General features: G+C 38.1%; 1 protein-coding gene across 2 annotated transcripts in view; it reads right to left on the bottom strand.

Moving 5' to 3' along the window:
* The window catches only part of Cpq (carboxypeptidase Q), a 360,271-nt gene that overhangs the window by 159,090 nt on the left and 187,790 nt on the right, over positions 1-13,391 (bottom strand). For both annotated transcript variants that reach the window (XM_003479901.5, XM_063257593.1), the window contains exon 4: positions 4,307-4,418. In XM_003479901.5, coding sequence (XP_003479949.1) covers positions 4,307-4,418 — 112 coding nt within the window. The remainder of the gene's footprint in view (positions 1-4,306; positions 4,419-13,391) is intronic.

Below are 13,391 nucleotides of genomic sequence, written 5' to 3'. Positions count from 1 at the left end.
TTTCCTGGGTAAGATGTTTCTTATATTACATCTCAACAGCCAGGTAGTACCATACATTCTAAGTTCTTTCATTTCTTTGGGGCTGGAAACAAAATTCTACTTCACAGAAAATGATAAAGTTGGACAACTTTTGGAATGGATGATAGTTTATTTTTCAAGGGCCAAAGAAACATTTTGAAGTATAGCCCTTTTGGCCACTGGCTTTGTCCACTGACACCAGAACATTCCAAGAAATGACATTTCAAATAAACAGTTTCACATCCAGAAAGCCACAAACACAAGAAAGAATTCAACAGCACTTCACAGCAAATAGCCTTCTGCTGACAGATCCTCAGGAGTGACTGATTATATTTACAAAGCACAAATATCTTATTTGATTAACTCAATGTAATTTAAGCTGATATAAGCTGATAGTTTGGGTGAAAAGTGAATCTATAGGAGTTGTAAAAGAGAGGGCCAAAGAGAAGATAACCAGAAGGATGCATCTTATAAAAGATTCCGAAATATCAGAGAGCCCCACTGGACCAACACTTCAAATTAACAAGCCACTAAGGGACTCTGACACGCATGCTGCATCACATATCATCCAAGAAAGAGCATCCAAGAAGAGTCTCATTTTTCTTGGAAAAAGAGATTGCTATAGAGCTTTCTTATCTCACCAGTTAAACAGTTTGGGCATCATGTAATTAAGTAATAATTATGCACCCATTTCTTGGCTTCAGGCCCAAGGCTTTATTTCTTGTTGGTGTGTATCAGTAGTTTTTATTCAGACTTCGTTTGTCACATGTTGGGCCCAGCTCCTCATATGAAAATATATAACGCCGAGAATGCAGCTCAGGGGTCAAGCACTTGCCTAGTGTGCACAAGGCCCTGGGCTCAACCCCCAGCACTGCAAGAGGAATCTAAAAATAGAAGCAAATTCATAATTTTAAAATTAAAGAGTAAGACACAATGGATGTCACTGCAGGAAGGAAGTGCAAAGTGGATAAGGGACATTTAACAAAAGCAGACTACAGATGCCGGATCTATATTCTGTGACCAGGAGAAATTTAAGACTCCAGAAAATTGAGTATGAAAGTAGAAAAAGTAGAAGGATCATTAGCTTCCATCATATAAGAGACAGTATATAAGAAACACTTTGCTTTTATAGGAAAAAATATTTAGGGAGACCACAGCAGCTGGCCCGAGAGTTACATTATACTAATTAGCATATTAAGTTAGGAGGCAAAATAATTACTAATGTGAGTGTTAGAAAAAAATAATTACCATCCGCTCTTCTATTAAAATGATTATTTCAGAGTACTGCTTATTAAATTACAAAAGTTAGTATTTATTGAGAATTTGTTTGGATCAGGCCCTGTTCTAATTGTATGTAAACAATTAATTTGGTTTCCAAAGCAAACCTATGGAAAGAAATTACTGCTATTCTTCTTTCATAGATAAGGAAACTGAGGCCCAAGAGGCAAAATAATTTGCCCAAGGGATACAGCTGGGAAGCTGGCGAGCTGAGAGATGAGCTCAGGTAGTCTACCTCCGGAATTCCTGTGTGTTTTAGAACAGCGGATCCTACTGCATCCTGACATCTACTCACACAAAATATGACTGTTCATTTGAGTTGTATTCATATTTACAGGCTTTTCAAAAATCATAGATTTTAGCTCTGAACTGAAAGGAGAGATCAATTGCTATCAAAAGCAACTGAAATCAGTGTATTTTCAGAATTGAAGGAAAGATACTTCACCTGCGTGTGATGTTTCACGTTTACCTATACAATTGAATTGAACTCAATTAACCGTGATTCAGGATCCCACGCTGAGTATCACAGAATGGAGATTCAGAGCGTTGAGAAGGCAAAATTTTTTTATCAACTTACAGCACATAAAATACTTCAAAAGTTTAAAACTGAGTAGAGACAAACAAAATTAAGTCCAAAGGGTTCAAATGATCAATCTGAGACAAAAAATGTTATCAGTAGCACAGAGAAACCTAAAATCAGATTTAGACATATCTAGTTTCTCTTTTTACTCAGTCACTTTTCTTTCAATCAAGCTGGCTGAACACACTGGAATAAAATTAATTTCCAGAATACGGATCTGTGCTCTACATGTGAAACTTTTGCCTGCTCTCCTCTAGAACCGACTTCATTCTGGAATAACGTGAGGGAAGACAGGACAGACAGTCGAGGGAGTATTTTTAAGAGAAGGGGCAGAGAAGAGAATTTGGTCTCCTAGGTTTTCTCTGAAGGAATGGAAGGTTTTTTTGGTTTTATTTTGCTGGACATTTTCAAACCTTACCCAATTTTAGAAGCAGATGTTGAAGTTATGTCTGTGTTAATAACTCTGGTAGAGTGTGATCAAAACAAAAAAAGTCACTAATCCCCAATAAAATACTCCCCTTCTTGTGAACACACTTATCACTCCTGACACTTGTTCAAGCAGTTCTGAAATTCCTCTTTTATGTGTATCTTTAGTTGCATTGTTGTGGCTACCTTGATGAACTGAACTGATTGAAAATATTTATCTAAGGGGCTGGGGATTTAGCTTAGTGGCATAAGCACCTGCCTTGCAAGCAGGCAATCGTGAGTTCGATCCCCAGTACCAATAAAAAGATTTTTAAAAATGTAAAAAAAAAAAAGAAAATATTTATCTTTCCTGACCCTTTTGGCTTTGAGTAAGAGCCAGAAGTCTCATGGTGCCAGATCCACTGCTCAGATGAATGAAGATGCACTGTAATCATTTTAGGAATGTGCCTTTCTGTTCTATGGCACTCAGTAGCAGGATTTAATATATTTTCAATCACAGTTTCTAAAGACAATGAAAAAAATTTCCATAACTGCTTCAGAAAGTGCCAAGAATGATAGGATAAACACATTCAAGGGAAGGGGAATTAATGGCAATATGTTTTTTACTGTAATACATTTTTAATTTAAACATATACCATATTTTGTGACCAGCCTTTCTATGTGAGTAGTTCCCTAACTATATTCTAAGGTTTAAATGACAAAGGAGATCTCTAAACCTCTCTGTATGTTCAATTTTCTAAAGGGCTTTACAAAAGATTTGGTATGCGCTCAGTGATCATAGGTTTTATTATTATATAGTTATGATGATAAAAGCATAATAATTTGTAATGTAAGATTTCCAATTGGTTTTTCTTTTAATGATGGCATAGAAATTTTTATTCAAACAGGGCAGCTAACCCTGGCACCCTCACCCAAGGACATTTGGCAGTGTCAAGAGACATTTTGGTCCTTACAACTGGGTTCTAAGTCATCTAGTGGGTACAGGTCAGAGATGCTACAAAATATTCCACCATAGAAAGAACAGACCCCACTACAGCAAACCATCTCATTCCAAGTGTCATAAAGCCAAGTTTGAGAAACACTGGCTATTTAGAAGTTTTAAAAAGACTGCAGCTCCATTTTTCCATTTTAAAACACAACTAAGATGTACATTAAAACAATACACCAAAGTTTCATCCAAAATCATCTACTGTAAAGAAGATAAATAACTTTTAATAAATTAAGAGTTCACTAAAAGGAAGAGCATGAGTTTAGACCTAACATAAGCCGTGGGATGCTCTGATCACCACTTCATCTGAAACTGAGGTGATTTCACAGCCAGTGGCTGACGAGGCACTTTAAACCACACTGGTGTGATACAGATAGAGAACTCGTGCTCCAACTATTTCATTATTTCTCACCACAATCAAATTCACCATTTTGACCAGCACACGAAGAGCAAATGTGTGTTTTTTTTGGAAATGTGATCACCAAAATAAGCTGCTTTTTAATCAATCATTTCTTTTTATGTATCTCCATTTTACTCACATCTAGGTTTAACTGAAAGTTCCAGTGTCTCAGTCTGGATTCCTACTGTTGCTATATGAGAACCATCCTTCCACTTCTAAGTCACTCTCTAATTTCCTTCATGAAATATGAGAGGTCTTTCCCTGCTTCTAACAGTGACAGTGTTGTAAGGTAAAGGCAGTGGGGGACATGCTGATTTTCCTTTGCATTTGGTCATGGTTTCCCTACAAAGTCTGCAGCTGATGTGGTTACACTAGCTTCGATTTTATTTGCTTGGTCATTTTCCCCAGTGGTGGATAATAATATCTGATACTTTGGATGTCTGTAGTACATTTGAACAAAAATTTCTTTCTTTAAGGAATAAATTAGTTCTTTTCTGGAAATCAACTGACAAAACATACACAAACCTCAGGAGGATCTTGTGAATGTTATGTATTGAGTTAGACGTGTCACTGCGAAGATTCTCACACCTTAGTTAATGATTTTCTAAATATTTACCGAGAGCTTTAATAAGTGAGAGTGCTTCCCATGATATAAAGGCTCCGCTGCCATCATCTATGGCACCCTGCCCGACATCCCAGCTGTCCAGATGTCCACTGACCAGCACCACCTAGAAAAAATAATAAAAAGCAGGACAAAGTAAGCAATAATGACACTGAAGAGGAAGAATTCACAGGCATTCCAGATACAAAAATGAAACCTTTATATTTTCTTTTCTGTTTTCATGTCTTAAAAGTAGGCAATTACTAGTGAAAAGCTTGACACAGTGGCATTATATAAGGAGTCCGAGGCTGTTCTAATAGTAAGAAAAGTCCTCACCTTGTACCACTCTTTGCTAATAATTCTGAGTACAAAAGAAATTGATTCATTACTGACAGATGTTTGATAACTTTGCTATATAGCTTCAAGCCAAAATGATATACAAATGGAATCTAAAGCTTCAACTGTATCTTCAGTGGTCTCAAATTCTAGAGAACACACATTAAGATGAGAAATTGAAATCAAATGAAAAATGAAAACTAATTTCTAAAAAAGATTGTTTTTGTATATTATACGTAACTTTACTGTTGAATAAACAAAGCGCTAGATTTAAAAAGTAGATCTAATTGAACAGAAAAACTTTAAAGAGATATTTCAATTCATATTAGTGTTAAATCTAGAGACAATGTTATGAATTTTAAATCACCAAAGTTTTAAAATGTTTTTCAAGAAATGAGTAATTTTTTCTATGAATATAATTAAATATTTTTACTACAACTAAGTTTTATAAACACACTTAAACAAGTTAAAAACCAAGGAAAATTATGCTAGGTAAATGGATTATTGATATGAAACAAAGGGGTCTCTACATTACATATAATATCTCAAAGACTGAGAGAGATGGATTGCAGACCCAAATAAAGATTCTAGAGAAGTGCATAGGACAGTTTTGTCATCCCAGAGCAGGCCGTTTCTAACTAGACACAACCACCAGCAAAAAGTAACAAATTAGACTCCGCTCAGTGAGATTGCATTTCGGGAATGAAAAGGCAGTGTGCTAGAGGAGGAAATATTCCCGTGTACTTTTAAAGGACTCAGATGCGGGTTACAGTAAAAATTCCTGTAAAACAGGAGCCACAAATGTCAACAGATAGAAAAGCAGGCAAAAGACTTAAACAGATAATTTACTACCTCATAAGAAAAAGATCTACAAATTGTTAACAATCACACAAAAACGTATAGGAATAGGTTCATTATCATCAAGGAAATATATATTAAACACATGCAGTAGTCCTCACTGGATTTAAAAATGGCAGAGACAAAAAATGACAAATATTGGCAAGGCAGAGGAGAAACTGGAATTCTTGTTCATTGCTGGCATGAGAGTCATTATACACAACCAGCCTTTCCCGCTGTCCTACCTACCACTGAGAATAGGCCCTAATCCTACTCCAAACTACGTGGCATGCCCAGCAAGATCACACTATGTATGCACACTTTAACCAAAAGAGATACACTAGAATGTTCGCAACAGAATATTAATAATTATCCCTCTTCCCTCCAAAAGGAAATTAAATCTGTCGACAACAGAATAAATAAGCTATTCATCAATGGAACACTGCACAACAGTAAGAATGTACAAACATAATGCAAGATAAATCCCATAAACATAATGAAGAAAGAAAGAAGCCAGATATATGACATGTTGTGCATAATTCCATTTACATAAAGTATAAAACCCAATAAAACAGGGAAAAGCTTCCCAGGGTGAGGAGGGTTAGTGACAGGAAAGGGGCACGAGGAGAATCTCTAGGGTTCCAGTCCCACTGTTTCCTGGTGGGGGTGTGGGTGAGGCAGGTGTGCTCAGCTTGTAAAGTTCATCTCTATATATGTAGCACTCGTGCACTTTCTCTGAGAATATTACACTTCAATAAAACAATCAACAGAATGCTATTATACATAGCACATAGCAAGCAAAAAAAGTTGAATTAGTCTTCTTGATAGCTAAAATAAAAATTCCACATTTCTTTGGGAAACCAAGGTTTGGGCCTAACATGTCAGAATGACTCTTTTCCTTTCCTAAGCAGCTGCAGGATCTCCTGCTGCCTTCCATGCGGACCCAGCCTAGGATGACTTCACTGTAGTCACAAACAAGAAGAATGCCCCCGACTAACAAGTGGCCCAGTGACAGAGCCAAATGGATCATTTCTAAGGGGGAGGCAAAAACACAAAGGATCAAGAAAAATACATGTTGCAATAGCAGGAACTTCTGATTTAGAAAGTGGTGTAATCCCATCTGAGACAAAGAGCACAATTAGTCAACATTTTCACCACCCTTAAAGTCATTTTCTCAAGAAAGTTGCAGTGGATTAAAAATGTCAAAATGTGCATTAATGAACAACAGAAAGAGTAACTAATTCAAAGCAGCTATTATTTTATCTTTCACAATATCTGAGGTTGCCTTATAGTCATACTTTTTTATGTCTGCTTAAACGCCTCCATTGTCCAAACCAGAGCTGTTACTTAAACTAGTAGTTAAAAGATGGGAAAGATAGTTTTGGATAACAGCAAACTAAATGAGATCCCGTAGGAGAAGGTTTTTGGCACAGTGCTACAGAAGAATAATTACATATAATTTAGATTATGAGAGTTTAAAAAAATGTTCAGATTAGACAAAATATTGGGGGACTGTAATAAGACACTGTAATTTTGTAACTATTAATGACTCCAAAATCCTACTTCGAATTCAGTAGCCTTTTGAATAAACTTGAATTTTCCCAACTACAAAATCTTCTACAACACATTTAGAAAATTCATTCAACATAGGATCTGGTTAGAATTCCTTAACACAGTGTTTCAAAATACAAACCAGAAAAATACACAAACTCACAAGGCTGAGGCTATTGAAAATTACCCCTAAGTTAAGGTCAGGCACAATGAACATGAATTACAATAACATTGGATCTAATTCAATGAAACACAACCAAAAAAGATACCCAGGGCTATTAGTCTATTCTAGTTTCATGATAAATTATCACCTGGTAAAAGATAGGAAAGTACATAATCCTTTCATCATCTCTGTTGCTAGATAGGAGCCCCAAGAGCAAAATGGTCCCCGGCTAACAGAGACAGCTGTGGGTGCCTCATGCTTTCTCCCTGAGGAAGGCAGGGCACTGATCAATTCCTTTCCCCCAGCTCCCTTCCCACCAGGTCATCCACAGTAAAGAGTGAAACTGTCTCAGAGGACACCAACCACAACAGCAGCCAGAACAAAATAGCTTAGAAGGCACAACAGGAATTCCAGTGCTCTGAATTATTTTTTCAAAGGCACACGTTAGCCTCATCCCCAAGACTCAAACCTTGGGAGTGGAGAAAAGTCCTGCACTGTAGGGCAGAAATGCACTGGGTAGCAAGCCACAAGGATAAGGAATCAGACTGGCTATGGCACAGCCACCTGCATGCCAGCTGGGAGTCTGTCAAGAGTGTGCAGGGAGCAGCCCTCAAGACAACCCCTCACTTCTGCTATTGGTTCTTTGGAGACACTGAGTCCCAGAGGAGTCACCTGATAAAAGATGAGGAACATGGGCACATACAAATATCAGAACAAGAAGGAAAGAACAGCCCCACAAGACGTGTTTTCTTATGAAAATGAGCTAATGCAAGATGCAAGGGAAAAGGTCATGATCTTTGGCATGCCTGCATGATTTCCTTCAGCAACTTTATTGAATTCTTGCTACAATACACAAGTGACAAACACAAGGAGATGTTCTGCCTTAATTATGCTTCAGTCCTGATGCAGAGATGGAAAATAAGCAAACACAATATAAGGGCTATTTTAAGGGTTATGATGAAAATTAGGCAGAAGACGAGAAAGGCAGGATGGTGGCAGGGAATGGGTGAGAAATGAAGCTATTTTAGGTAGGAATGTCAGGGAGGGTCTCTCCCTAAGGAGATGACACTTGAGCAGAGACCTGTTCAGAAAGCGGGCATGCAGAACTAGGAAAGAACATTCCTGGCAGCAAGGAGACACATGGAGAAGCCCTGGGTGGGGACAAGTGAGCGCGCTGAAGCCTGGGGGAGGCCTGGCACGCCCAAGCAGACAGTGAAGAGAGAGGGATTGGGGGCTGCAGGGACAAACAGAAACTTGCAGGCCACAGGGGCAAACCTGGTCTTTCTTTTAACTTGATAATCTATGAGGGAAGTAATAGGATACGTTTCTGTCTAAAAGTCACTGCTATTAAGTAGGGAGGAAAGATGAGGGAAAAGCAGACTATTTCACTAAAACTAATTCATCAAAAGTCTGTTTGTGAGAGAGAATCAGCCTGCTTCCTTCTAACATGCAAAGAGTTACAGGAGACTGCTGGCCCTTCCCAAAATATGAAAGCGGGATAATCCACAGAGTTCTGTTTCAGAAAGTGGAAAGGTATCCCTTGTTATTGGGTAGTAAGAGCCAACACAGTGAAAATGGGAATACTCCCAAAATCGTTATGCAGATTTAATGCAACATCAATCAAAACACCGTTAGCATTCCTCACAGAACTAGAGGAAACAATCTTAAAATTCATTTGGAACCAGAAGAGACCTAGAAGAGCAAAAACAATTCTGGCAACAAAAGCAAGGCAGGGAGCATCACAATCTCTGACTTAAAGTTAGAATACAGAGCTACTGTGATAAAATCAGCATGGCACTGGCAAAAAAACAAAAACAAAAACAAAAAACCAAAAAGTCCCCAGACCTGAAGATCAATGTAACCGATTAGAATCTTCAGAAACAACTCCAGATATACTAAGCTACCTTATGTTTGACAAAGACGCCAAACATATTCACTGGAAGCAAGATAACCTTTTTAATAAATGGTGATGGAGGGGCCAGGATACAGCATACAGAGGCACAGTGCCTGTCTGGCAGGTGCACAATTCTGAATTCGATTCCTGGTTCCATCCCCAAAATAAAATAAAATTAAAGGTGCTGGGAAAACTGGTTTTCCACATACCAAAGGCTAAAACTATATCACTTTGCAGTAGACTAAAATCAAAATGAATCTAAGATTTAAATATTAGAACAGAAACACTAAATCTGCTGGAAGAGAAAATAGAACACTTGAAGACATAGTTGTAAGCAAAGACTTCATAAACAAAATCTTCACTGCATGGGAAATATTACAAAAATCAACAACTGGATCTCATCTTATTAAAAGCTTTTGCATAGTAAAAGAAATCACTCACAGAGTAAAGATGTGGTGGATTGCCAACTGGAGGGCAGTTTGTAACACCCAGCGGAACTGAATCAGCACAGTGCTGGGTGTGGAGGGCCCACCTGAGGATTGTTGCCCACAACATAAAAACGAGAGCTGGAAAGGAGGAGGTGGTGCTATTCATTCTCCAGGAGAAGTCTGTTGCTCTGGCTTTCCAGATATGAACTCAGCTTTTCTCATCATCGGAGGAGCTCAGGACCCTGCTGTTGCTGAGGAATTCTTCTCAGGGCAGTGCTGGTTCTTACTTGAGTGTCACTTTCTGGTTTCACTGCAGATCCCTCAGCCAGCTGGCATAGATTCTTCACCTACTGGTATAGACTTTCCAGCTTCTGCTACTGATATTTGGGCCTTCCCAGGCAGATCCTTGATCCTTGATACATACAACATTGTTATGGGCTCTAGGCCTTTGATGGATTCTTACAGGACACTGCCATGGTGGCCCTCAGCTAGATTCTTTGAGTCTGTAGTGTGTGGACAAATTTCCTGCACTCTTTTTGCATTTTATTCTTTTTGGTGAATATTATAAAATAATCCTATAAAGTGTGTGTCCTGGGGCTGAGGATTTAGCTCAGTGGCATAAGCACCTGCCTTGCAAGCAGGCAGTCATGAGTTCGATCCCTGGTACTGATTAAAAAAAAAAAAAAAAAGTATGTGTCCTGTATTAATTCCTTTCCCTTGCAAACCCTGACTACCACAAAAGAGAACCAACGGAGTGGGCGAAAGAAATCTTAGCCAGTTTTCCCCCAGACAAAGGACTAAAAACAGAACATATAAAGAATATTAAAAAAAAAAACCCAGATCCCTCCAAATTTAAAGACCCAGTCCAAAAATGGGCATCTGTAATGAAGAAACATTTCTTAGAAGTACTACCAACAATAAGTACATGAAAAAATGTCCAACATCATTGGTGAAATTCTATCTCCAGAAAGAATGGCTATTATCAACAAATCAACCAATAACCAATGCTAGAGGGCCTGTGGGGAAGAAAGGAACCTTCACTGTTGGTGGGAGAACAGACTGGTGTAACCACTGTGGAAATCAGTGGGGGAGGTTCTTCCAAATGTAGGCCTAGAGCCAGCTCTTCTCCTTCTTGGTTTCTTCCCAAAAGAACTAAAAAGCATCATATCACAGTGATAGATACACACCCATGTTTATAGCAATATAGTATTATAAATACCTAAATCTTGGAAACAACATAAATGCCTGAGGAATGGATAAAGAAGATTTTTTTTAATACAATGAGTACTACTCAGCCTTAAAGAGGGATACACTTGAGACATTTACAACTAAATGGATGTACTTGGAGACCATATTCTTAAGTGAAATAAATCTGACACACATGTAAATAATGCATTGATTCTTTGGTGTGAGAAACTGAAAGTGTAAATAACCAAAATGTATAATAAATATTGTGAAATAAAGGGGAACTAGAAAGTGGGGAGGAAGGAAAATAAAAAGAATGAGAAAAGAAGGATAAAATGAAAACAAAGCTTTGAAAATAAGGAAACAGTAGATGCAAGGAGAGGAGAAGAGAGGAGAAAAGGAGGAACCAAGATATAACATGTACAGGTACAAGATCGCTACGATGAATGTGATCATTATGTGTATCTAAATTGTATTAATAAACTTAATAATAAAAATAAAGTACATCAGCAATCTGATAATAATTCAACCAGATGAACTGAATTTAAGGGACAAGAAGACCCTTAAGGACACATGGACATATAAATTCTTTGTCTGTGGCAGTGACAGGAGGAAATGGGGGCAAATGCAGAAAGAAAAAAACTGAAACATTAATCAGATCTTCCGCCAGGGTAAATGTGGGTCAGCAATAGAGTTTAGATCTCGGGAAACCCTCAGCTCAGGGCGGTAGGTCCTGATTTCCCAGATCTTTTCCTCGGGCCTTCCCTGGGTGTTCCCAGGAAAGGCTGAGCAAGGCAGAAGCCTGGGAGAGTCCTCCTTAGTGGCGCAGGGCACAGAGAATGGCCAGGTGCTAGGAGGCAGCCGGGCCTCCGAGAACTTTCTCCCAAAGAAGCGGGGCCAGTGTCTCCTCCCAAGAGTGACGGAAGCATCCTATATGCCAGTTCTATTCTTAGATCAGGAGCTATGGGCAGAGGATTAGGAAATTGCCCTCCTGCCCTGAACTGACACTAGGAATGCTGTCTGTGTATCCTGGGGCGGGGGGGGGGGGGACCCATTCCTGCAGCACAGAGCCTAAGGCAGAGGGGGAAAGGACCCAAACTCACCTTCTCCCCACCACACTGACTCACGGGCAGAGCAGCGATAGTTTACAGCCAGGTAGGACAGGAACACAGAAAGGCACCTTCTACAGCACAGAAATACAGAGCCTGCTGAATGCTGTAAGACACCAAGAGGACTCCTCCTCCTCCTCCAGCACCCCAAACCCCAAACCAAAACAGAGCAGCACCAGGCTTGAGCGTCAAGGATAAGAAGAGCAAAGTAAAAGTCAGATAACAGAAAGTAGGGAGATAGGCTTTATCAAATGAGAAGGGATCAAGAGATGAAGGGAGGGGATAGCAAGAGGAGGGGCATGGAATTTACAATAATTAAAATGTATAATATACAGGCACCAACTGCACACAAGGAAGGTAATCACTATCTACTACAAACATACACTGATAAAAAATTAAAAAATAAAAGGAACAGAAATGGAAATCTAGCTCAGCTCTGAGATTCAACTCAACAATCTTCACAACAAAGCTTGATAGAAAAGGTATGTGAGATATAAAAACAATTTCTCTTGGGTTCTTCTGTTCTGTTACATACAATGTCTAACATCCATTTTAAAAAGTTGGGAATAAAATAAGCACAAAGTTGAAAGATCCATCATCACAAAGTACAGTATTCTGCAGAACTAGATCCAAATAAGTATCACCCAAATATTTAAATTACTAGACAAGAACTTTTAAAAAATACATGACTAAGTTGCTAAGGGATCTAATGAAAAGATGGAGAATTTCATTGAACATATAAAAATATCCAAAAAGTCAATTGTGAATGTTAAAAGTGAAAGCTATAATTGTAACACTATAACTGTAATTATTCAAACACTGACTTAATACTTAAATGTAGAAATCAAAAATAAAAACATTTTAAGAAAAAACTATCTTCAGTAGGGAGTAGTTTTTTAACTAGACAAAAAATCCAAAACATGAAGAGAAGATGCCTAAGTTCAACTATAATAAGATGAATATTTTATGTACAGCAAGAGAAATGGCAGAACAAGAGGACTGGCTAGAAATAGGGAGAAAATATTTATCATATATAACCAAAAATAATTCATACTTAATGCAGATAGAGAAAAACTAGTAATCAACACGAATAAGATGAACAACACAAAAGCAAATGGGCAAAAGAGATGAACAAACATCTCACAAAAAAGAAATTACAAATAGGCATCAAGCTTTTGAAAGATGACCAACCTCATTATTGATAAGGCAGACATAAATTATGTTATCTACAAGATAGCACTTTGCATATAAGTCTGAGAAGATGAGATCTTAGCAAGTTTGCTGAGAAACAGGAATTCTCCCATTCTTGGTAGAAGCAGAAAATTGTTAAAATCATTTAGGTAAACACTTGGACATGTCCTTGGGAAGCTGAATTTTTGTGCATCTCACAATCCAGCAATTCCACTTTAGAAGTATTCTGGGGCTTGAATTCCAGGAGATAAGTACCAAAATAGAAACAGAGAATGAAACATAATGTCTGAAAACAAAACAATACATGTGTTCATAAAACATAGAATAAATATGTTCAAACAGAACAAATTGTGATACTCACACAATAGAATATAATAAAATAGCGAAAAATGCCTTACAATTGTAT

Source organism: Cavia porcellus, unplaced genomic scaffold (genome assembly GCF_034190915.1).
Source record: "Cavia porcellus strain 051 isolate PalLab524CR breed Dunkin Hartley unplaced genomic scaffold, mCavPor4.1 scaffold_10, whole genome shotgun sequence".
Classification (NCBI taxonomy): domain Eukaryota; kingdom Metazoa; phylum Chordata; class Mammalia; order Rodentia; family Caviidae; genus Cavia; species Cavia porcellus.
This window is presented reverse-complemented; position numbering and strand designations above follow the sequence as displayed.